Source organism: Bufo gargarizans, chromosome 3 (assembly GCF_014858855.1).
Source record: "Bufo gargarizans isolate SCDJY-AF-19 chromosome 3, ASM1485885v1, whole genome shotgun sequence".
Classification (NCBI taxonomy): Eukaryota; Metazoa; Chordata; class Amphibia; order Anura; family Bufonidae; genus Bufo; species Bufo gargarizans.
The window spans coordinates 128,569,843-128,596,682 of NC_058082.1; the positions used below are offsets into that span (position 1 = coordinate 128,569,843).

At 41.1% G+C, this 26,840-nt stretch overlaps 1 protein-coding gene across 2 annotated transcripts in view; it reads left to right on the forward strand.

Annotated features, from left to right (window-relative positions):
* VWA8 (von Willebrand factor A domain containing 8) overlaps nt 1-21,874 on the forward strand; it is a 429,985-nt gene extending 408,111 nt beyond the window's left edge. For both annotated transcript variants that reach the window (XM_044284760.1, XM_044284761.1), the window contains exons 40-46: nt 4,697-4,853; nt 5,469-5,577; nt 13,049-13,174; nt 14,121-14,279; nt 18,196-18,294; nt 18,794-19,032; nt 20,642-21,874. In XM_044284760.1, coding sequence (XP_044140695.1) covers nt 4,697-4,853; nt 5,469-5,577; nt 13,049-13,174; nt 14,121-14,279; nt 18,196-18,294; nt 18,794-19,032; nt 20,642-20,750 — 998 coding nt within the window. In that variant the 3' untranslated portion in view covers nt 20,751-21,874. The remainder of the gene's footprint in view (nt 1-4,696; nt 4,854-5,468; nt 5,578-13,048; nt 13,175-14,120; nt 14,280-18,195; nt 18,295-18,793; nt 19,033-20,641) is intronic.
* The last annotated feature ends 4,966 nt before the right edge of the window (nt 21,875-26,840 follow it).

Sequence of the window (26,840 nt, forward strand, 5' to 3'; positions counted from 1 at the left end):
TATCATTCCAAAGGGTTCACATACTTTTTCTTGCAACTGTATATATTTATAGAAAAAATCCAAGGCAGCACACAAAAATCAGTGAAAAACAGGGTGTTTATTCCCCCATGTGAAGACAGCAACGTTTCAGCTCTCTCTATGGAGCCTTTGTCAAGCCATAACAGTCAGTGCACACACAGGTGTTTATAAAGCATGCCAAATTACAATATAGTTTACATGATTATACAAAAACAAGGTGAAAAATACATGATCCAAATTCATAACATATATAATCGATCATTATACAAAATTCATATCAGTGTTCCATTTGTGGTATTATATAAAATTCATAGGTAAGTTAATTCTAATTTGTAAACATATTTAACGATAATTACATACAGGTGCCCATGATTGTGTAAATATTTAAAAAATTCAAATGGAGATCTCACATACTGGGGGAGAAAGCAGGATTCACTTGGCATCCGGAACTCAATAAAGCGCATGCGCGCGACATCTCTCGTACAGCGATATTATCTATGGAGGGCAGAGATCGGAGGCCCGCAACCTAGATGTCCACCAGGCAGCAGAGGCACACTGCGCACGCTCGTTCCCAAACATGGGTGGACACAGTTGGCAGACTTAACAATCATGTGACCAGTCACATGATGCACACATAAACAACACGTAACGGGCTTACAGCGATCTATGATCATAAACTGCAATGTCATAAGACAGAAGAGGGGGTCCAGCAGTTTTCTATCAAAACAGTGGAGAAACCTCTCACATATTTTGCTGCCTCATCCCCGTATTATTAACGAATTAATTATTAAGGCCCTGTATAGCCGTGCATCACATACATTCAAATTAGTGTCTCCTCTACCAGAGGACTCGGATCAGATACCAATCAGAAGTCACCGGTAATTAGGGCACATGTGGACAGAGACCTAGCAAAAGGCTGACTCTGTACCACAGTTGCCCCTTTAGGAGAACACATAATGACACCCATATCACACATGTGTCGTGTCACTGCCCACTGTCCAACCTCATGTCTGACAGGAAGAGCCACGTCTCAGGTCGCAACTGATGCCCAGCCCCCACGAAAATCCCAGGCCCCAGACATCCGCCCATAAACTGCACAATATTATAAAAAAGATCAAAAATAACAATTATTCAATGCCGGTAGGTCCTGCCATCCTCCAGTATTCCTAGAGATGCTCCAATACTCAGATGTAACTTCACGTTCATCTGTAAATATATATATATATATAGAGAGAGAGAGAGGATGGTGGACATTTATCCTTTAGCTGATCGAGGGGGGGTGACAGGTGTCAGATCCCCGCCGATCTGATATTAATGACCTATCCTGAGGATAGGTCATGAATAGTAAAAAGCGGACAACCCATTTATAGGAGCTATACAGGTTGTATTTATTGATGACCTATCCTCAGCTGTCACCCCGGACGATCAGCTGTTTGAAGAGGAGGCGGCGCTCCATGCATCCACTGCTTCCTGGTCATTACACTGCACTTAATTTCCTTTGCAGCAGCGGTGGAACGATTACTTCTAATTGTGAATGGAACGAGTACTTGTAATTTCATTGCGCCTCTGCGGTGACAGGCAGTATAATGAAGAGGAAGAAGCGAGCGCTCGACATGGAGTGCCGCCTTGTCTTTAAACAGCGGATCAGCCGATCAGATATTGTTGACCTATCCTGAGGATGGGAGGGGCGCTATTTCAGTTTTCACGTCAGGCAGCAAAAAGGCTAGGTGCCGCCCTGCTGTAAGAAGGAAGGGAAGGGGGCAGTCCGCCCTGTCCAGCTGTCAGGGGGATGCTAGATGCAATGAGCGCTTCCTTCAATACAAATGGAAGTGCTCATTGCTAGAGCGCAGGGGAGATACCGGGCCTTTTTTTAATAACTGCTCAGCTCCCTGCGCTCCTTCCCTCCTACAAGGTGAGTAGTTCTGTTTTTTTTTTTTATATTTTTTACACTGAGGGGGCACAGGGAGGGCATTACTACTGTGAAGGGGTGCAATGAGGGCATAATTACTGTGAGAGGCACAATGTGGGCAAAACTACTGTGAGGGGGAAAAATGAAGGCATATCAACTGTGAGGGGCAGAATGTTTTAAAGTATGGGGGGGTGCCAAACAAAAGACTCTCCCCGTGTGCCAAACACCTTATGCACACCACTGCTTCTTTCATTCAAATTTGGCAAGTATGTGCCCTGACCCCTGCCTCAAATCAAAGAATGCCTTTCCTGACCTGGCGATACAAAGACAAATTGTTTTTTTTTTCAAAGGTTTTATTTTAAGTAAGTGAGAGGGAGAGGCCATAAAAATATTGCTGTGGGGCCCAGTCAGTTCTAGCTACGCCCAGGTTTCTGTGAACTGTTTGTGGAAGGTGCTGTTGATGCATGATTGTGTATCCTAGTGCATAAAGCAAGGTCCATAAAGGCATGGACTTTAGACTTTGACTGGCCCGTACAGAGCCCTGACCTCAACCCCATCAAGCTCCTTTGGCATGAACTAGAACTGAGATTGTGAGTCAGGCCCTCTAGTCCAGCATCAGTGTCTTACCTCACAAATGCTCTTCTGGATAAATGGGCAAACATTCACAAAGATACACAGCTAAATCTTGTAGAAAACTTTCCCAGCCTGTGGATTTAGAATGAGATGACACAAAAGCTCCTGTAGGTATAATGCGTAGTGTATATCACTGTATTCTTAAAAGAGATAATAAACCTAAAAAACAACAGTTCTTTGTGGGGAAAAAACTCTTAGGACCCGTTCACATGGAGGAATTTGCTGAGCCAAAATTCTGCTGGTGGGTACGTGGTGTCTACCTCCATTGTTTTCAGTGGGAGGCAGTGCCACAATTCATGATCTGGCAGTTTAAAGACATGGCCACGCCAAGAAGGTAAATAACCCTTCTTGGTGTGGTGTGCAACCACCGCTTAGAGCTACTCAGGTATCCACTCACTGTTTAGCTGCATTGAATTGTACTAAGCCGCATGCAGGTCAGGGGCATCCGAACTGATCAACTGCAGCAAAAAATGCTGTTGTTTCTGCCGTGGTATACTCTGCCAATTTTGAACGGGCCCTTAGGGCTTATGTACATGACCGTGATTGGCCTGAGAAACACGGTCTGTGTATTGGCCTCATCTCCCCGGACGACCATGGCTCCCCTGACCCGAAACAACTGTATCATAGTGTCACTGCCAGACATCTGAAAAGCTCTGACAGACGTTCTTCAGGTTGAGGTTCTTTTGTTTTGCTTTCGTTTTGTCATCTCGTTTCCCTCTCTCAGCTGTCATCTAGTTGCACTGATTGCATCCCTTTAAATCCCCTCCCATACTGCATCACTTTGCGGTTTATACAACTTCCTGGAATGTGTACATGCTGGATGCTACAACTGATGCTTCTACAGATAAGTCTGTTCATTTATTTGTGTTTTCCTGTTTGCTTGATCCTAGGTGACCCTGACTCCCTCCGTATTAAGTGTAGGGAGCCGGTGGTCGTGTCCCCTCACTATTATAGGGTGTTCAGGTGTCATATAGTCGAGGCACGAGGGCATGCAATTTTCTATCATAGAGATCTTTGCATGGGCTGAGAAGACAGGGAGAGTTTCAGGGCTTAAATAGGGGTCACCCTTCTTGTTTTCTGTTACACACATAGTCATTTATGTTGCAGTTTCTGTCTGATCGCGAGGCTATTGCTGTGTCCTCACATGAGATAAGTACACTCCAATAACCCCGCGATCAGATACAAACTGACTGTGTTATAAATTACTATGATACATTCAGTTCAGGTAGGAGGAGCCACAGTCAGTCCAGGACATGCGTTCGACATGTGAACCATGTTTCAGGGCTGATCGCAGCATTTACAAATATTCTAACATTTGGTAAATGACCTTCCACGGTGGTGAAGTATAACACTAACACATGGTCATAATAAATCCATAATTGATCAGCAATAGTTGTCCTTCTTCAAGGTTTATCCACTGTGTGAGCCAGGGTTGACCAGGGTGACAACCTTTACTCTCACAAATGAAAGTGCTAAATCAAACTTCAAAGGTTTTGTAGTCCTGCTTTAGAACTTATATAGCCAACAGAGGTCGGAGAACTAGGACAAGGAGTCAGTCTTCTAATCTCTGTAGAGTTTTTCATTCCAATATAACCATATATTATGACGCCTAGATGAACTTTTAGGGAAAACAAGACAGTCTTACCCAGCAATTCCTGAGAAGTTGTGTTGACATGTGCTTATTATTAGTGTTCACATTGTAAGGGCGAAAAGAAAGGTCAAGGATTCATTTACTTCAGGGTTCCTCGTGTTTGCCTGCACCAAGGTGCATATAGTGCATAGCCTACACATTTATGTCACGTGGCTGTCAATCATTTACTCTCTATTCACACATGTATACCATGTAGAAGAACCCGCCTGTGCTTATAACACACTTGTTTGATTTAACTCACGTGACAGGATAACATGTTGGAGTAGAGCTAATACTTTTCTGTATGTGTACAATACGGGCAGAAAGTAATACTTCTCCATTTTTTTTAAATCTGTGACATATTTGGTGCTTGTGTGACTATCTCAGAGATATGTTGCATGCTATACAGTAGGACATTATTATTGGGTATGGCGCCCATGCCTGGTGGCTGAGGTGGTTGTGAATACCTGAAATGTATTTCATTGAAAATTAATGTCATTTTCCAGGTGGCAGAGACACCGCAGGACTGGGTGGAAAGGGAGGTCCATATCGCCTGGATGCAGGACACAAAGTCTACCAGGTGTCACAAGCGGAAAAAGATGCTGTCCCCGAAGAAGTGAAGAGAGCGGCTAGGGAAATGGCAGAGAAAGCTTTCAAACAGAGGTAACACATCTCACCACTTTCCTGTATTCTCCAGGAAATCACAATTCTGAAGCATCATTTCTTAGAAGTCTCTGCAATCTAATATTCCTCTAGGAAACGTGTGAATAAATTGAAATTGAAAATGTATTATTATTCCCTTTGTCATTTGGATGTGTCTCTATTCTGCGTGTAAATGCCAACAGAATGCACAGAAAATTCCTCTGGCAATGCGTGTAAATGGGGTATTTTATGCTGTGGAATTCTGCATCTGTTTGTATTATGAAGTAATTAGTGCTGAGGAATATTTAAAGACATTGTGTCCCAAGAGTTCAGCCATTCTCCCTCCCTCCTCATTATCCTGTGTTTCCAGCGGGAGCCTGGCCTCTCTGCAGTAGGACACACAGATTGTGAACGGGAACCTGCGGACAGCATAATGTAGTGACAGACCCTCTGATTTCAGCAGTCTGTCACGTATCTGTTTGTGTAGTAGTTTCAGAGAAGTTACATATTAATAGTATAGTATACGTACAGCAAGGAGTCCGACAATATGTATATTTTGTCTCTGTTTCATATTTATATATCATTTTTTTTAATGAAATAAGCCAATCTATGTGTATGATGTTGTGTTCCTCATAGGCTGAAGGAAATTCAAATGAGTGAATATGATGCTACTACATATGAACGCTTCTCCGGAGCTGTGCGCAGACAAGTTCAGTCTCTGCGGGTTATCCTGGATAGTCTACAGGTAATCCACTGTTTGGAATAGGTCTAACCTGAGTATGATCCTGCAGAAAGGAAATTGCTGAATATTGCCTGTGGTCATATATCTGCTATACGTATGTCAGAAGAATGTGCTATACATCATATATGACCTGACCTGTGCTGTGAGGCAGTGCATTTACCAAGAGGCATCAGAGTTTATCAGTAATTCTCATTCCCAAAATGTGTTTCAAATTTCAAAAGACGCCTTCACTGTTAATAGATGTCTGTGTAAGATGTCTATGAAAAGTGAATCCAGTCTATGATAAAAGCTACTGCTCCACAGCATTGCCGGGTGATCACATACATACAGGCACATATTTTTATTTCTTTTATAATATTATGCTCATTATATTTCATTTTTCACTATTCATATTGTGTTTATCTGAAGCTGTAGAAAGCATTGTTGTGTTGGAATAGATACCACACAGTGCTGCCTTCATAGTTTGCAGGTGAGGCCTGCCTCAGCACATCCGTGTTTCTTAAAATGTACATGTCATTTCAGATGTCATGTGGCATGTCAAGCTTCGATCGGGGGGGTCCAGGTGCTGAGGCTGCCACCAATCACTGATATGAAGGGAGAGGAGCTCTCAGCTGAGCGCTGGGCCCCTTTAGCTATGATCAGCTCTGCTCGGCCCTCTATGGGTCCTTGTTAATTCTGCCACTCCATGGAGAGTGGAATAGAGCTGATCTGTCTATACTTAGTAGGTTTACAGAGGCATACATCAGCTACGGGCCGCAGTGAAAAAAAGGGTGGCTCATTTTATAGGAAAGCTGCTCATTCTTGCACAGTAAAAAACAAAACTCTTGCCACCTTAAGTTAGTGCAAAATGACATTGTGTTGACCTCCATAAGGTGAATGGGAACCTAAGGCTACATTCAGTGAATGTGGTGTGAACATAGCCTCACTCTTTAAATGTTATTTTTCTAATTACTTGTTTTAGGTAGTATTTGAAGTATTTAAAAACTCTGCCCTTTTTCAGGGGATTACAGAAAGGATACATTCATTCCGATTTAAATCTTCCTCATCCTGAGGCCTCTTGCTTGTGACTGTGTTTTGTGGTCCACAAAACACGGATACGAGACGCGTGCACACTGTGTCACGGTTCAGACCCATTAACTTCAATGGTTCTGTGGTCTGCATGTTTCAGCATGGTCCTTTTGGTCTTTTTCAACGCAGCCATACAGATGCAGAACAACACGGACCTATTAAAGTCAGTAGGACCGCACCGTAATGCGACGTGCATACAGCCGGTATCTGTTTTGTAGATCCATGGTTTGCGCACTGCAGAGGCCAGATACTTATACACACAACTCTTAGGCAGCTGATGGAGCTGGTTGTATGCAGTTTGAACAGTGGTAAATCGCACTGTGACCATCAGGTCTGTAGGTGTATAATTTTTATCAACAAAAAATGTTTACTTTGGATACAAGATCCTGTTGGAAAATGTATTTTAGGATTAAAGCCTGAAGCAGTGGTGTGCTTCAAACAAGGCTTCTTACAGCAACATCTCTAGGTCTCCGCGAAACATTAGTATGTGAATCAGGTAATTTAAAGTCAACCAATATTACTGCAGCATGTCTGCTGTCCAGTCCTCAGGTCCTCAAATTAGGAAGATTTACATAGGAATGATGGTATTCTTTTTGTTAAGACATAGTTCGGAAAGTCTTTAGACCATTTCACTTTTTTCACATTTTTTTATGTTGTGACCGTTTGCTAAAATAAAGTTCATGTTTTATCCCATTAATCTGCACTTACTACCCCATAATAAGAAAATGAAAACAGAATTTTAGAAATATTTGCATTTATTAAAAGGGAAAAACTAAAATTTCCAGTGGGCATAAGTATTCGGACCCTTTACAATGACACTTGAAATTTAGCTGTAAAGACCTTCCATTTTTCTTGATCATCTTTGAGATCTTTTTACGCCTTGATTGGAGGCCCCTGTGGCAAATTCAATTGATTGGACATGATTTGGGAAGGCAGACCCCTGTGTACATAAGGTCAAACATCTGATAATGCATATAAAGCAAAAAACAAGCCATGAGGAGGAAAGCACTGCCTGTAGAGCCCAGAGAAAGGATTCTGGAGAAGGGTACAGAAATATTCTGCTAGATAGATAATTGAACGAAAAAAGCAGTTCTCACCTGCTTCTCCTGCCAGAGCACGGATAGGAAGCCTGGACGCGGCTGATGAAAAAATCCAGCTCTTGATAGCAGGGAATCCTTTATTCACAGCAGTATAAAAACTTCCACATATGCAGGACTGTCAAATCTATGTATTTCGGACCGTTACATGCTGGTCCTTACTCATGATAAGGACCTTAATCATGAGTAAGGACCAGCATGTAAAGGTCTGAAATGTGTAGATTTGACTGCGGTATGTGAAAGTTTTTATACCGCTGTAAATAAAGGATTCTCTGTTGTCAAGTGCTGAATTTTCTCTCTTTTCTTCAAAAATATTCAGCTGTACTGAAAGTTTCCAACAGCACAGTGGCCTCCATAATTCTTAAATGAAAGACGTTTGGAACAACCAGGACCTAGAGCTGACCATCCCTCCAAATGTAGTAGTTGGGAAAAGTTCCTTGGTAAGAAAAGTGACCAATAACCCAATGGTCACTCTGGCTGAGCTCCAAAGATTATGTGTGCAGATGGGAGAAAGTTTCATAAGGTCAACTATCACTGCAGCGTTCCACCAGTCTGGGCTTTATGGCAGAGTGGCCAGAAAGAAGCCTCTTCTCTGCAAAAGACACATGAAAGTCTGTCTGGAGTTTGCACAAAATCACGGACCCTCAAACTGTGAGTAACAATATTCTCTGCTCTGATGAAACCAAGATTTAACTTTTTGGTCTCAATCGAACATCTCTGGAGAGACCGGTGGCTGTCCACCGATGGTCTTTATCCAACCTGACAGAGTTCGAGAGGATCTCTAGAGAAGTAGGACAGAAAATCCTCAGATCCAGATGTGCAAACCTTGGGGCATCATACCTAAGTGGAGGCTGTAATCGCTGCCAAAGGTGCCACAACTAAGTACTGAGTAAAGGGTCTGAATACATATGTCATTGTGATATTTTAGTTTTTCCTTTTCAATAAATTGCCAAAGATTTCTAATGTTCTGTTTTCACTTTGCCTTTATGGTGTATTGAGTTCAGAATGACAGGGAAAACACAAGGCTGCAACATAACAAAATGTGGAAAAAGTGAAAGGGTCTGAAGACTTTCAGAATGCATTGGGTGTTTTGCTGAAACTGCCTGTAGGATTTGCTTTTGCTTATACAGTTGAAACCAGAAGTTTACATATACTATATAAAAAGACACATATGCATGTTTTTCTCAATTTCTGAATATAACCTTTCCTGTTTTTGGTCAATTAGGATTGCCATAATTATTATTATCATTTGCCAACTGCCAAAATAATGAGAGAGAGAATGTTTTAAGGCATTTGTATTACTTTCTGCAATGTCAAAAGTTTACATACACTAAGATTACTCTGCCTTTAAACAATTCTGGACTGCCCATATGATGATGTCATGTGTTTGGAAGCTGTTAGGTTTGTTGACAACCTCTGAGTCAATTAGAGACACACCTGTTGATGTATCTAAATGCACACCTGAAACACACTGCTTCTTTGTGTAGCATCATGGGAAAGTCTAAAGAAATCAGTCAAGATATCGGGAAGAGAATTGTGGACTAGCACAAGTCTGACTCTATTTAGGGTGAAATTTCAAGTTACCTGAAGGTGCCTCATTCATCTGTACAAACAATTATATGCAAGTACAAACAAGATGGGAATGCCCAGCCATCATACCGCTCAGGAAGGAGACGGTTTATGTGTTCCAGAGATGAACATGCTGTGGTCCGACATGTGCATATCAACCTAAGAACAAAAGCAAAAGACCTTGTGAAGATGATGGCGGAAGCTGGTAAGATTGTGTCAATATCCACAGTGAAACAAGTACTGTATCAACATGGGCTGAAAGGCCACTCTGCCAGGAAGAAGGCATTACTCCAAAAGAAACATAAAAGCCAGATTAATGTTTGCAAATGCACACAGGAACAAGGACCTATATTTTTGGAGACATGTCTTGTGGTCTGACGAAAACTTAAATTGAACTTTTTGGCCATAATGACCATCGTTACGTTTGGAGGAGAAAGGGAGAAGCTAGGAAGCCTAAGAACACCAACCAACTGTGAAACATGGGGTGGCAGCATCATGTTGTGGGGTTGTTTTGCTGCAGGAAGGAGTGGTGCACTTCACAAAATAGATGGCATCTTGAGGAAAGAAGATTATGTGGAAATACTGAAGCAACCTCTCAAGACATCAGCCAGGAAGTTAAAACTTGGGCGGAAATGGGTCTTCCAAATAGACAATGACCCGAAGCATACTGCCAAACTGGTTACTAAAGTGGCTTAAGGATAACAAAGTCAATGTTTTGGAATGGCCATCACAAAGCCCTGATCTCAATCCTATTGAAAATTTATGGGCAAACCTGAAAAGGCAGGTGCGAGCAAGGCGACCAACAAACATGGCTGTTACACCAGTTTTATCAGGAGGAATGGGCCCAAATTCCGACCAACTATTGTGAGAAGCTTGTGGAAGGATATCCAAAACATTTGACCCAAGTCATACAGTTTAAGGGCAATGGTACCAAATATTACTGAAATGTATGTAAACTTTTGACTTTGCAGAAAGTAATAAAAATGCCTTAAAACATTCTCTCTTTCTCATTATTCTGGCATTTGGCAAATAATAATTATGTTAATCCTAATTGACCAAAAACAGGAAAAGTTTATTCTGATTTCATGTTGGATATTGAGAAAAACTGTATATGATATTATTTCTTCCCCAATATAAATATTAACACAGAAATAAATACAACTGCATGAGAGATGATACTAGAGCCACAAATGCAGTATAACTTGTGGTACTCATTCCTTTTAATCAAGTAGGAAATGAGTACATTAAATCTAGAATGTGAAAAGTCGGAGTTATCGTAATAACTATTATAAAGCAGACGAGGATACATTTTCCTTTCTCCTTTTCCATGATCTCATCTGCATCTTTCATATTGTGGTTATTAGATTGAAAAACTTCAGAGAAATCTCATTTTGTGCCAAAGCAGACGAAATGCTTTGATATTTATGGTTTTATGAAAAGAGTGGTTTATTCAGTCAGGGATTTTACATGAACCTTTCAATGTGTGATATAAGGGATCATGAATATTTTTCACATACCCTAAAAATGAAGCCTTGATGACAGATCAAGCCTTAATTACATCACTACTTACAGTAGCACATTTGTTCAAATAACAGAACTATAGCCACATATTCAAGAGAAGACAATGTACTAACATTTCTTGTGAGCTATAGGTCCCTTACTGACATCTCATGTATTTCCTGATTTTCTGTTTCCTTCTGCTATTTACCGAGGCCACCCAGCTTAAGCTAATTTGACATCTGCGACCATTCTCCGAATCTGGGATTGCCAGATACTGCCGTCTGTCCGCCGGACTTCATTGACTATAGTGGAGTCTGGTAGAGATCCAGTCCCTACCCGGCAAATATTTCAGACAACAACCGATGCACTCAACAGTTTTTGTCCGGCCGATTCCCAGCAGTTTGTGCAAGCAGCCTTCTGGAAAGGACAGCCGCAGGTGTGAAACTAGCCTTAGATAGCTGTCTGCTGTTCCTCCTGACTTGTGGGATACACACTCACCTTGGTTGAGAATGTGTATTTAATGGAGAGAAGGGGATAAAACTTACTAGCCAAGACAGACTTATTATTTGAGTTTCAGCTTATTAGCCTTCTTCAGGCTCATGTGGAACCCTATGGATAAACCATGTTATCTTATTAAAATACGTACATTGCAGAAGGTAAGGTTCAAGAAAAAAAATTACATTAACTGGGCAACGAACAGAACACTTACATTGTTCTCACCTTTTCATTTTCAGCAGCAGATCTGCCAATTCCCAGGCTCCTCTTCTACCATCCAAGATGGCCACACTTCTTCTCAGATTACCTGGTACAAACTGCGCATGGATAGTCCAAGACATGTCCTACTGCCCACAAATTGGCCAGGACACCTCTCTTGAGCAGTGCTGACCAATCCAAGAGCAGAGCTTGTACTGGACTACTGATGCACATTATACACAATGCTACCATGTTGAATGACAGAAGAGGATCCTGGAAATCTGCTGATCTACAGATGAAAAAGAGGACACCAGGTGAATGTTTTGTTCGTTCCCCAGTTAATGTGATGTTTTTTTTGTTTGGTTTTTAACAGAAGGATATTTCTTCACAACTTTCTAATGGTATTTTGAACCTTTACCATTCTTTCTCTCAATACATTATTTATGGAGCTCCTTTTTACTTTCATTGTTTAGTCTTGCATTTGTAACATGTCTGTATTCAGTAGTGCTCAATAGTTGTGGATAATACAATATCTTAGACTGGTTTCACATTACAGGAATATACACGTTTTACGGATCCTTGCTTTTTCTTTCATAATAAATAATAAATATCACTTGAATGGGAAATTATTTTTGCTGTTTGCTGGTGTAAAAAAAAAAAAAAAAAAGGAAAATGTTTCCATTTCTGTCTTGTGTTTCCTGTATTTTAACCTGCTTTAATGAGAACCACCATTTACTCAGATACAGATCCCTTTACAAGGAGAGTTCAGCTCTTTGCATTAGTGATCACTGCCTTCAAAGGACTTCAGCACCTCTTTGTGAGCCGTGCACATGAGCCGCTCATATCCAGCATTGCATGATGTCACTTCCAAGACATGCTTTTCAAGTAATAATTTGTTCAGCTCAGAGCTGGCCAGCAGCATGAAGATGCTAACTCTTGCGAGATTGTATCGTGTCTGTGAAAGGGCAGCCCGCCAGCTTGCTATGAAAGAACTTCTCATACTTGGAGAGCTAGCACACCAGTCGATAAGCAAGGCATCTAACAAAGAGAGTGGACGCGCCATAGGAAGTAGACACATTCATGTATTTGTAAAGCTCTGCTGGAATTTAGCATGGTATTGTCAAATGTAAATAAGGAGCAGTAGAATAAATATTCCCCACCAAACCGATACTCACACATTTAAAGGGGTATTCTGCTTTCATGAAATGAATTACCTATCCTCAGTATAGAGCATTAATATCAGGTCGGTGGAGGTCTGACTTTTGGCACCACCGCCAATCATCTATTTGAAGGGGCTGCCATGCTAATATGAGAGCTGCATCCTCTTTAGTGTTTCCCTGCATGCAGAACAATGGAAACGATTAACAGAAGCCTAGTGCTGAACAAGCCCTACCCCCTGTTTCAAATCTGGGAGAGCAAAGGGTCCTGCTCATAGACGCACACTGTGCAATTGTGGTGTCGACAGGACAGATTCCATGGTGTAATATCATACCACAGTATAGTAAAAAATAGTGATATGACCCTTCATGTGTTATGTTTTATTACAGGCAAAGGGTAAAGAAAGGCAGTGGCTTAAGCATCAAGCAATGGGAGAGCTGGATGACACCAAAATCATTGATGGTTTGACAGGAGAGAAAGCCATTTACAAAAGACGCGGAGAGCTTGAGCCGGAAGTAAGTACAATGTGTTTCTTGGACATGATGATCTCTGGGTGTGGATATCAAGACGCTTGACTCATGTCTGACTAATCATATTGGTCAGACAGAGGGTGGACACCAGGACTGTTACAGCAGCCTTTTCCATAAGACATTTAACACTTTTCATGATGATATAGAACAAACTGATTGTAACAACTTGACAGAAAAGTACAAAAAAAGTATATTTACTGGTCTAGCTATACCAGAATCTATCCAACTGACATACTGATTACTTTACGCCAGCAACGTGTACTATTGTGGAGTGATATACCCGTGGTGCATAAACCTTGATGTACTGACTAGCCATGATTTCAGATGGACGTCTTCTGAATGACTTGTCATTCGTAGTTGGCCTGTGAAGAGACCGTATTTGTTCTTGATGGAAATACTGTAGGTTAAAATGACAGCTCGCCAGCTGTCTGTGGCCTAGTCTGGATGTCTGATGATGGGGAGCAGATCTGGCATTTAGTACCCTCTGGGTACTTCAGTTACCTGCCACACTCCAAAGATATACTGATAGGGAACTTAGACTGTGAACTCCATTGGGGACAGTGTGATGATAATGTCTGTACAGCGCTTTGGAAAAGGTCAGCGCTATATAAGTGAGGAAAATAAATAAATTGGAGACTTTCCAATGACTGCACCTGAAATAGGTAAAACCATAAAAAATCCAAATCTAGCACATTTATTCAGCCAAATCCAGATTGTAGCTATTGTTATGGTGATTTTGAATCATCGCATATAACATTCAACATAGTCCAGGGTAATGGACTGCATTCTGTGATGTCACGCAACCGTAAAAAGTGTACAATTTAAAGTAGGTATGTAGTTCCTTTTTAAGCAATCCTTTTCTCTTCTCCAAACATTTTGTAAAATGTAGCATGAATGACCGCTGTCTCTTATATTCTGCTGCTCTGTACAGATTGGAAGCCCACAGCAGAAGCCCAAGAGGTTGCGTCTCCTGGTTGACGTATCTGGCAGTATGTATCGCTTTAATGGGGTGGATGGCAGGCTGGAGCGCTCCATGGAAGCTACCTGCATGCTGATGGAAGCTTTTGAGAACTACGAGCATAAGTTCAAGGTAATTCAAAATGAGAATGATACATTGATGATGCCCTTGAACACCAGAGAGTCTGCGCATCTGGGGAAATGTGACATGGGACCTGTGCTGCTGGGATAATGAACACTCGGCTATGGTCATGCGTTTCATTTTTCAGATGGAAAGTTTGTCTCACATTATTATTATTTTTAAACAAAAAAAACATTGACCGCTGTTAAGTGTTGGCTTTATAAAAACTAGGAATACTGGAGCAGTTGCCTATCGTAACCTGTCTTATTGCCGCATCCATCTGCTTTATGGAATAACAGCGAATGTATACTGTGACGGGAGCCATCCGATTGATTTGGGGCTCTCGTCTGTCGCCAATCACACTCCACCTGTTACTTTCCAGTGCAAATTAAAAAAATTATAAACTCAATTTTATTAGTTGCTATGGGAACATAAGCCATATCAAAAGATGTGCACATTTTATATGATTGATGATCATGGAACATCAAGGCTTTTCCAATTTATCACGTCTCCACAGGATGACTTATGGAAGACGTAGTTCAACTGCGCCATTTATTTTATTTCCATGCTTCTTTGGTGTAGTATTCCACATTTATCACCGCAGGTACCACATATGGTTGTAAAACTAACCTTTTATTTAGTATTTTTTCATACTCATAGAGCACTTTTCAAGCCTGGTAGGAGCTTGTATGGAGGAATGATCGACCATGTCAAATAAAAAGTTTGACCACTAGAGCATATGCCACGAAAGAGTGAAATTACTGGGTGCCTTTCGTTAAGTCATAGCGTTGGATCCATTTAAATGCCAGTTTTTTTTCTGGTTGTGGAGAAAATATTGGAGGTCATTTTCTATGCCTCTGTACACCAGAAACTGGAATAAAAAGTCAAAAACCACAGGACTGCTATGAGATGGAGTAGATTTCAAGCTAGGCACACAAACTGCTGGAGGGTGCACTTCATTTATGACAAGGCATGTGTCTTATAAATTAGCCGCATTAATCAAAGACCATGCTAGAACACAGATGTGTCGAAGGAAAAATAAAAATAAAGTTAAGGGTGTCACAATATGGCAACACAAAGCAAATGTTTAATTTAAAAAAAACTTTTTTAAAAGTAGAAAACAAAACAAAATCTATTTATGCAATGTTATATTTATACGGTCCCAAAGAATACCATTTTTACCGCATACTGAACTCTGCTAAAACATCAAATGGCACCATTAAAAAATTCAGCAAAAAATAAAAAAGTTATGACTCTTGTAAGACAGGAAAAAAAATTGGCTGCGATGGGAAAAGGTTAAATATTACTAATTGATGTGAATTACTTGGCACTTTAATATCTTAATCTAATCTCTTCTGCTAAAGTAGTTGTAGAAAGTCTGGAGTTTAAGCTCCAGTTTACACTGGTAATATGCTCCTGTTTTTGAAAGACCAGTAACGATAATGATGAATCCGTTTTGATGCGTTTGTTTTTTATAGTCTTATAATGGATCCATGAGATTACCACTGTTATGTTTACTGGATTGAACAGTGCATACATCTAGAATAAGTGAGGATGTCATACCTACTTTTTATTTTAACTTAACTCTTAAAGGGGTTGGTCTCTTTCTGTCTAGAGTTGACCAATGTATATGTAAGATGATTATATGGCACTTACTAATATAGCCTTTGTTGATATTTTGTGCTGTCCGCATTGAGGACCTGTCCATACGATGGCTGCTGTTGGCGGGTCATGACACATCACTCAGCCTTCTCCATCCTAAGGCCTCCTGCACACGACCGTTCAGTTTTTTGCGGTCTGCAAACCGCGTATCCGCAAAACACAGATGGCGTTCGTGTGCGTTCCGCAATTTGCGGAACGGCACGGACAGCCTTTACTATAACTGCCTATTCTTGTCCGCAAAGCGCGGACAAGAATAGGACAGGTTATATTTTTTTTGCGGGGCCACGGAACAGAGCAACGGATGCGGACAGCACATGGAGTGCTGTCCGCATCTTTTGCAGCCCCATTGAAGTGAATGGGTCCACATCCGAGCCGCCAAAACTTCAGCTCGGATGCGGACTAAAACAACGCTCGTGTGCATGAGGCCTAATACGAAGCACCTCCACTAAATTCCCAGATGGCAGGTGTGGTGTATTTGAATGAAGAAGACTGAGCTATTTGCCTGGTCACATGACCCTCCATCAGCAGCCATTAATTGGCAGGACCTCCATGTGGACAGCCCAACAAGGGGGCATATGAAATATAGAATTTGGTGCAAAATATCAACAAAAGCTATATTAGCAAGTGCCATATAGTTATCTTACAAACAGTGATCAACACTAGCCAGAAAGTATCCAACCCCTTTAAGATATTTTAGAAGATAAGGATGGGTGGAACTGCCCTAAATCCAAACATCCATATGCCAGGTATGGCTTGAGTTGCCAAGTGTGTTGCTTCTAGTGTATACATTGCACGGTTTTGAGTACATACCTTGTCAATGTTAACAAATTATTATTTGTAATGAGCAGATACACAGCTAGTGTGTTTGTCTTCAGTGTGTGAAGGAATGCCATGTGGGTAGTTTCCAATCTGAAGACAGATGAATAAACGTTGAGGTGTGGTCCTCTATCAGTACATGGCTTCATATGGAAGGTGAAGAATGTATGGATAGAACATTACAGCCTGAAATGTAGAAAATGCTGGAGTGAAATAGAGCAGTGCAAACTGTATTCCTTTATCAACAAAGCTGTTGCACGTCCAGGTTTTTGTGTGGTATACTGTTTGTGTGGTATGACTAGGCATTGTACGGCCTCGTTAGTTACTATATCCCCATGTTTAATTTATAAATACTGGACCGAGCACTATAAAAGGATATAAAAAAACAACCTAAGGGTCCATTCACACGTCCGCACTTTGGGTCCGGATCCGTTCCACAATTATGCGGAACGGGGGCGGACCCACTCATTTTCAATAGGGACGGAAAAGATGCGGACAGCACACAGTGTGCTATCCGCATCAACATTTCCGGTCCGCGGCTCCACAAAAAAATAGAGCATGTCCTATTCCTGTCCGCAGCTGCAGACAAGAATAGGAATCCTCTATATAGTTCCGGCTGTGTCAGTGTTTTGCAGTCCGCAATTTGCGCACCGCAAAACACTACGGATGTCTGAATGGACCCTAAGGCTGCCTTCAGAGTTGCATTGGGATTCTGGTAACCTGATCCAACAGTGGATCAGCTTATCGGAGCTTACTGTATCTGGCTTTGCCAGACACGACTATGGACCGCTGTTTCTCTATTGGCTATAATGGGATCTGGCGGTAATCTGGCCGGGGTTTTGGTCGGACAAATACGGCTGCATACAGAGTCTTTTTCTGGCTGACAGCCGGCATTTATACCGAAACGGAATAGCAAACGCAACTGTGAACACAGCCTTATGGCCCATTCACACAACCGTATTTTTCTTTCTGTATCCGTTCCACATTTTTGCGGATTAGATGCAGACCCATTCATTTCTATGGGACGCAAAATCCACTTCCGTATGTCCGCATAAAAGATAGAACATGTCCTATACTTGTTCGCAAAATGCGGTCCATAGTCTTATTCAAGTCTCTGGTTCTGCAAAAATGCGTATTGCACACAGAATATGTTCCGTATGGAATCCACGTTTTGCAGATCTCTGTCCGCAAATTTTAATACCCCGTCATGTCACCTTTTAATCTTTATTAAAATAATACCTTCCTTTTTTTTGTGGATCCGCAAAATACGGAAACATACATTCTGTTTTTATGCGGACATGCAGAAGATTTTACTGAACAACTGATCCAGATACTTGTGGACCGCGAATAGCATACGGCCGTCTGAATGAGCCCTTAATAATGAACCCATGGATAGGTCCCCTTTACGTTAACTGATTGCTAAGGATTTTTTTCTTTTCTTTTACATCAGTATGATGTATCGGGTCATTCAGGAGATGGCTACAGCATTGAGCTGATCAGAAGTGAGAAGATCCCCAGGAACAATAAGCAGAGGCTGGAGGTTCTGAAGGTAACTAGGTTGGAGAACTACTGTGACCAGCTAAAAGGGTTGCATTGTTATAGACATGTAATAGCAATTATGTGAAAAAGAACACATTTCTCACCCAACATTGGAGTGAAAATAAGCTGAACTGAGACATGTGAACACTCACTCACCTGCTAAATCCAGAGGCAAATATTTAGGTTGGCATGGCTTCGTGTTTGTATTTGTATTAGTTGAAGGTCTGGAAGGTCATTTACTTCATGCAGCACAGGCCACAAGAGAAGCCGCTTTTAAAAGTTATTCTCTTGTGTTCTGTCTAGGGTGGGGTGATGACCCTTCTGTGCCTAGATGTGAAGGGTTTATTCTAAAATCCTGAAGTTTCCAACCTTATTTCTTAGGGGGATAACTTGTTAGTCAGAGACATGGCAAAATTCCGTGACCCAGTCTTCAGGAGTCTGTGAATCTGTGTAATATTTGAAGGTTATCTCGCTTTTAAAACTAACATGTACCCAATTTTTTTCAATAGACAATGCATGCGCACTCCCAATTCTGTATGAGTGGAGACCACACACTGGAAGCCACAGAGAACGCTATAAAGGAGATAGCGAAGGAGGACGCCGATGAATATTTTGTCATAGTCTTGAGTGATGCCAACCTAGAACGTTATGGCATACCACCAGCAAGATTTTCTCAGGCCTTGATGATTAATCCTCAGGTTAATGCATTTGCAATTTTCATTGGTTCCTTAGGAGACCAAGCTGAAAGGTAAGGGTTCAAACGAGACACCAAATCAAAGCAAGATTTAACGACTAGCTGTAAAACATTAGTCACACAAATGACTTTGTTTTATCGTTTTCTGAAACAATCCATTTTTCCTATATCTGTGTGATTAAATGTATGTGAGATTCTGAACAAATTGGCATTTTTTTTTTCAATGAATTTATTGATTAGAAGCCATTGTGCAAATAGTGTGTTGAGCTTTTCCTCTCCCTTCCAAAATATATGGGACATGGAACATTGGGTCCACCAGAAGTCAAAAGAAGTGTCACACACCCCAGCTCCCTTACCACCCTATTTGTCACTAATATTTTTGTTGTGCTGCTTATGTGATATTGTACATACTTAAAAATATTATTTCCAAGATGGTTTGATCTAGAAGTCAAGCATTAGGTGCACTGTGCCAAGTCATTGCATGTCAGATGGGACTGTATAGCCCAGGCCTAAACTATTAATATATTATAGAGATTATTGGGGTTATACGGGAGTAGAGTATTGATGACCTATCCTCAGGATAGGTCATCAATATCTGATTGGAGGGGGGCTGACTCCTGGCAACACCACTGATCAGCTGTTTGAAAAGGCCGAGGTGCTATGGTGAGCACAGTGCTCCTCACAGATTACCAAGTCCCACACTGTACATTGTGTAGTGGCTGTACTTGGTATTGCAGAGCAGGCTCACTCACTTGAATGGGATTGGCTGCAGCTAGGCCTAGACCATGATGTCACTGATCTAGGAAGAGGCCGCAGCCCCCACAGCAATGACGCCCCCTCTTCAGACAGCTGATCGGTGGTAGTGCTGGGAGTCAGAACCCCACCAATCAGATATTGACCTATCCTGAGGATAGGTCTTCAACATTCTACTCCTGGAAGATTATTTTAATACTTTATATTGATATTATTTCTGGTGAGAAAAAAAGTCTGGGAGAATATATGAATGCTATTCTCCACCATAAATACATTTAAAAACCTTAGCGTTCCGGTTAACATCATATTCATGAAGCCACTGCGTCACTTTTTCCCTCATGTGCCCTGGTTTTGGAGAAGGGCTGGTCTGGCCCATTTATCAGGATTTTCCTTCAGGTCCCGCCTAACATTATTATAGATTATAGATTTCTCAGCGAACTATGTGCCCTCTTGATAAATCTGCACACATTGCATGGGGAAGACACTGGCGCACAGTTTGTAGGATGTACCTGTAATGATAAATCTGTCTTATACGACAGTAATGACCTCTATGTGGCAGAAAACGTCAGTAATGGTCTGTAAAATTGATATAGTAGGAATGTATCTTGTGCCCATGGCTTTTTCAGGCAGAGGGTAAGTTAGTGAAGGATTGTCAGAAATATTGCAATGAAGAAAATCCTGAAAGCACTTGGTCATTAAGCCAGGCCTGGCCTTGTGGTTCCGTTTCCTTCTTGGCAGCTTGTGTTAGTGTATCCTTCCCTGGTCTATTCAGCAGCATTTATTCACTGGGCAGTTGAATAGCTTGTATCAATTCATTATTCACAATTGAAAGCTTTCTTTTCCTCTCCTTCTCCATGGTAAAGAGATTTGCATTGCTAATATCCTCTTCTTTTCCCCCTTTAACCCGCAGGCTCCAGAAGACACTTCCAGCGGGGCGATCTTTTGTCGCTATGGATACAGCGCAGATCCCACACATCCTGAAACAGATATTCACATCCACCTTGCTGTCAAGCGCTTAGCTGCAATATTAAAGGGAACGTATCGCCTCGTCTGACATGTATTCCTTAGTAACTACTTGAATTCCCTACATAATAACAGTTGTGGAGGATCTTTTCATATATAATTCTGTATTGTACCATTCTTCTATTATTCCTGCTAGAAGATCATGAATGAATTGCCAGTAATCTGCAATAAAGGTCCCTCTGGGTATTACTGGTTAGGGGAGTGCCCCTGCATCATCAGACACTATCCAAACAGAGCAGCCAGTGTCAGACTGTGCAGGGACCCACACCCAGATGGACCTTTAGTGCAGACTGCTGGCAATTGAATCATAAACGTCTAGAAGGAATAACAGAGGAATCCGTTACTAATATACATGTCAGGATAAATGGCATGTCCTCTTTAAAGGACTTATCCAAGGCTATAAGAGTGGCCCAGATTTGCGCAACCCATGGTGGGGGGGATGCTCAACTGACCCCCACTGTTGGATCTGGTCTGTTGGGCTCCTTGGCTAGGAGCTCCGCTCACACATGCGTCAATGACGACATCCATCGACAGGGGCACAAATGACCGCTCCAACCAATCATACGCCGCAGCGATGACCTGCTCCCCCTGCATCACATGTGACGCAAGTGTAGCATGTTACAACCTGTGATTGGCTGCAGTAGTCATTTGTGCCCCCGTCGACTGATTATGTCCTCAGCGCACGTTGGCGCAGAACTACCAGCCCAGGAGCCCAACAGACCGAATCCAGTGGCAGGGATCAGGTTAGCATCACCCCCACCCTAGGTCGGACAGGTCTGGGCCACTGTTTTAATCTTGGGTAACCCCTTTACGTTCTGGTCCTTGTAGAAGATACACAGTAAGCAGAGGAGAACACATGAAGAGTTTTTTTTTTTTATGAAATGTAGATGATAATATTGTATTGCCATGTGTAAATATTGTAACCTCATTCATAGACTCAATTCTGATTTTATTTTTTTCAAGATGTCTGTGTTAAATTACAGTTTTTATTATTGCTATTTAATATGCTTAGATTGATCAGTTTAAATCAAATTCTGTTTATTTAACTTTATTAGTGCCAATATATGCAATGGGATTTAAAATGGCTGCTATGTATATTAAAATTAACCATGTCTCCTCATATACAGCCAGTTATGTGTTTCATTGGTTGTCTGGCTCTGAAGGGACCCAACTGAGTACAGGCCGCCAGCAAATCACGATGTCACCCGACAATTTTATACGTCTGGTTACAGATAAGAAAGTGGTTAACTTTAGTTTTAGCAATAAACTATAAGTTATCTCCTATTACTTAAAGGGGTTCTGAACTTTCATTTAACTGATGATCTATCCTCTGGATAGATCATCAGCTTCTGATCGGCGGGGGTCCGACACCTGGGACGGGGCTAAGCTCTGTTCACTTGAATGGAGCTTAGCCCCTCCCACGCTAGTTGATACTAGTCGTGACGTCAGTGGGCCGGCGGTAAACAGTGAGAAGGCCGCGGCGCTGCTGGAGCGCCGCTGCCTTTTCAAACAGCTGATCGCTGGGGGTCCCAGGTGTTGGACCCCCGCCGATCAGAAGCTGATGATCTATCCAGAGGATAGATCATCCGTTAAATGAAAGTGCAGAACCCCTTTAAAAGTTAATTTTTCATAGAAATTAGAAAGTGCCATCACTCTGTGATTAGTAGGGGTCCTGGCCTCCTCAGAGTGAAGGGGCTGCAGCGCTATATTAATGATTGGTCCCATCACCCTTCTTCCCCGCAAAGTGGTCAGCAGTAACTAAGTCAAAGCTTTTCCTAACGACGTTACTTTGTGTGACATCAGCGGGAATCAGTACAGCTCTGATCCGATGGTGATGATTAGATTATGACACCGAATAATGTGAATTCATATTTTCCATTTATTCATTTGTAACATGTTCCAGCTGTGGTAATACATAGACTAAAGAAAAATGAAGGGTGCTGCCACACGTTCAAGTTTTTTTATGCAGTTTTAAAGCCAAAATCAGGAGTGGATTGAAAAAAGTGGAGAAGTTGTATCTGCCCTTAATACCTTCTCTCCTGTTCTGAACCACACCTGATTTTGGCTTCAAAAAGCCTGAACTCGTGATAGAACACAAAGCAGGAGGTTAGCCCAATAAAGCATGCTAATGCAGTGCTAAGCAATACACTATTGGGTAACAGATACATAAGGCTCACCAGACACATTAGATAGCTGTTGGCTGAGTGTGCTTCTGCTGTTTGGCAGAGGGGAGATAGCTGCTGCTAAACATTTCTGGTGGCAATTTATTTCCTTTGAGAATAAAGCATTGGGCATACTAATATGTAAATATTAGTATGTCCAATGTTTTATTCTCAAAGGAAATAAATTGCCACCAGAAATGTTTAGCCTCAGGTTGGGTCTCCTAGGCATCCTGTTTGTGTACTGCTCACTGTAGTACACGAAGAGGCAATGCATTACAATACAGATGTATTGTAATCCATTGCAGAGGGGATCAGAACCCCAAAATGTTGAAGTCCCAGAGTGGGACAGAAACAAAAAAGTAAAAAAAAAAAAGGGTTTTGAATAAAAGAAATAAAGTTTTAAGTAAAAAAAAACGCCCCTTTCCCCTTATTTTATTATAAAAATTAGAAAAACCACACATATTAGGTATCGCCGCGTCCGTAACGACCGGCTCTATAAATATATCACATGATCCACCCCGTCTGATAGACACCATAAAAAATTAAAACTGTGTAAAAAAAAAAGAAAGCAATTTTTGTCACCATAGATCACTAAAAGTGCAACACCAAGCGATCAAAAAGGCGTACGCCCCCAAAAATAGAACCAATCTAACCGTCACCTATTCTCGCAAAAAATGAGCCCCTACATAGGACAATCGCCCAAAAAATTAAAAAAATCTATGGCTCTCAGACTATGGAGACACTAAAACACTGTTTTGTTTGTTTCCAAAATGCTTTTATTGTGTTAAATGTAAAAGAAAAAGTATACATATTAGATATCGCCGCATCCGTAAAAACCTGCTCTATAAAAAAATACTACATGACCTAACCCCTCAGATGAACACCGTAAAAAAATGTATAAATAAATGGTGTCAAAAAAGCTATTTTTTTTGTCACCTGACATCACAAACAGTGTAATAGCAAGCGATCAAAAAAATCATACTCACCCCAAAATTGTACCAATCAAACCGTCATCTCATCCCGCAAAAAATGATACCCTACCTAAAAGAATCGCCCAAAAAAATAAAATAAGCTATGGCTCTCAGACTATGGTGACACTAAAACATGATTTTTTTTTTGGGTTCAAAAATGATATTAGTGTATAAAACTTAATTTAAAAAAAGTATACATATTAGGTATCGCCGCGTCTGTATCAACCTTCTCTATAAAAATATCACATGATTTAACCCTTGAGGTGAACACCGTAAAAAAAAAAATATATGTGCAAAAAAGCCATTTTGTCACCTTACATCACAAAAAGTGTAATAGCAAGCGATAAAAGTCATATGCACCCCAAAATTGTACCAATCAAACCGTCATCTCATACTGAAAAAAATGAGCCCCTACATAAAACATCTGCCCAAAAAAAAAACAACTATGGCTTTCAGAATATGGAGACACTAAAAAAATCATTTTTTTCAAATTTCGTATTGTCGCTTCCGTAACAACCTGCTCTATAAAAATAGCTCATGATCTAACCTGTCAGATGAATGTTGTAAATAACAAAAAATAAAAACAGTGGCAAAAAAGCAATTTTTTTGTTAGCTTGTGTAACATAGAGCAACCAAAAATCATCTGTACCCTAAAATAGTACCAACAAAACTGCCAGCTTACCCAGTAGTTTCCAAACTGGGGTCACGTTTTTGTAGTTTCTACTCTAGGGGTGCATCAGGGGGGTCTTCAAATGTGACATGGCAAGTTAAAAGTATCCCAGTGAAATCTGCCCTCCAAAAACCATATGGCGTTACTTTCCTTCTGCGCTCTGCCGTGTGGCCATAAAGCAGTTTTTGACCACATATGGGGTGTTTCTGTAAACTACTGAATCAGGGCCATAAATATTGAGTTTTGTTTGGCTGTTAACCTTTGCTTTGTTAGCGGGAAAAAATTATTAAAATGGAAAATCTGCCAAAAAAAGTGAAATTCTGAAATTCCATCTCCATTTTCCATAAATTCTTGTGGAACACCTACAGGGTTAACAAAGTTAGTAAAATCTGTTTTGAATACCTTGAGGGGTGATGAAGTAGACATATGGGGAATGTAAAGTAATAACAATTTTAGGAGGTATCACTATCTGTTTTAAAAGCAGAGAAATAGAAATTTAGAAAGTTGCAAATTTTTCAAAATTTTTGGTAAATTTGGTATTTTTTTTATAAATAAAAATGAAATATTTTGATTCAAATTTACCTCTGTCATGAAGTACAATATGCGATGAGATAACAATCTCAGAATGGCTTGGATAAGTAAAAGCATTTTAAAGTTATCACCACATAAAGTGACACATGTCAGATTTGCAAAAATCAGTCTGGTCCTTAAAGGGATTCTGTCACCTCCCCTAACCCAAAATCGGATTTTAAAGCAGTCATGCAGCACAGCTTACCTTGAATAGGCTGTGCTCTTCTATCTTGTAATCCGTCCAGTAGCTTATGAGAAAATCGACTTTTATGATTATGCAAATTAGCCCTGAAGGTGCCCAGAGGGGCGTTTTGTTGCCCTTAGTGTGCCCAGTAACGCCCCTCTTACAGTGCCCAGCACGCCTTCCTTCCGACTGCCTAACCTCCCACAGCCTCTCATCCCTCTCCTCCCCCTCCCTCACGGCCGAACGAACTCTCGCACAGGCGCAGTACCCACTGAGGGCTGTGCCAGTGCGATCTGCAGGAGACTAAGGGCAGGAGCTTCATCCTCGTCACTGGGCATGCGCCGAGCCCAGTGACGTCCGATGCTCGCTCTTCCCTCAGTCAGCCTGCTGAAGGGGGCAATGAAGGGGGCGTGGCCAGCACAGTGATGTCTTGTTTACAGGCTTGTAAACTTTATCAGAGCAGGGAGAGAAGCTGACATCAGAGGTCATGTGACCCTCAGTGAAATCTGAGAAAGCAGCCACTGCAGATAAAGTGAGTGAATTGGAAAGCTGTTACATTTGCTTAGTTAGGAACATAGAAAGAACAAAAAAATAACTCTGATAACCCCCTTTATGGTGAAAAATAGCCCGGTCCTTAAGGGGTTAATGTGTATAGCCAACTAAAGGCTGCATCTTCATTCACCATTTTGATCAAGATTCATTCTGAATAATAGTGAATAAGCCTAACCCATGCTGTCAGAGATTATTCTTTAGATGCTGATTTGAATGTATTTACTACACCAACACTGCCTACAATTCTAATGCTGTGTGATAGTCTTTTCTCTTGTCCTCAAAAGTAATTTATACATTCAAATATCTGCTCTTTCTGAGCTGAATAGCCAACTGGGCTGTCAGCAGTCAGTCACTGATAAGATGGCCCCCATGTACAAGTGGACTCAGAAAGAGCAGAGATTTAAAGGGGTTATCCTATGATTAATGTAAAAACTGAAAAGCCAATATCATATGTACACATCAGTCTATTTCTAATAAAGTTAGAACCAGCCTTGTACCTATCATGGATCCAGAGATCTGCCCATTAATTGCTCCAATTGCTGTACTAGATTTATTTTAAGCTGGCAGCTCATTAGGTGTGTCCTTTATCAGGGGGTGTGTCTTTTCTCATGGGGTGTGTCCTTTCTACTGCAGCTGGAGGCAGTTGAGCAGGAACTGAGCATGTGCTTCCATCTCTGTGAGCAGGACTGAGAAATTAGAAAAAAAGCAAACAGCAGGTGGCGCTATACAGATAGATTTCAGTGAATAAAGCAGTGGCTATACAAAATGTTTAATTGCATGCAATTACAAAACTATTCAGATCCAGGTGCTGGTTTGAAAAATGTAGATTATTTTTCATAGGACAACCTCTATAAATTACAAGTTTTACTGAATCTTTTCTGTGTCAATCTGCTCATGTCCTCCTGCTCTATAACATGCCACCTGCAGTATGCACTGCATTTCGTGGTGACAGATTCTCTTTAAACCAATAGTTGACT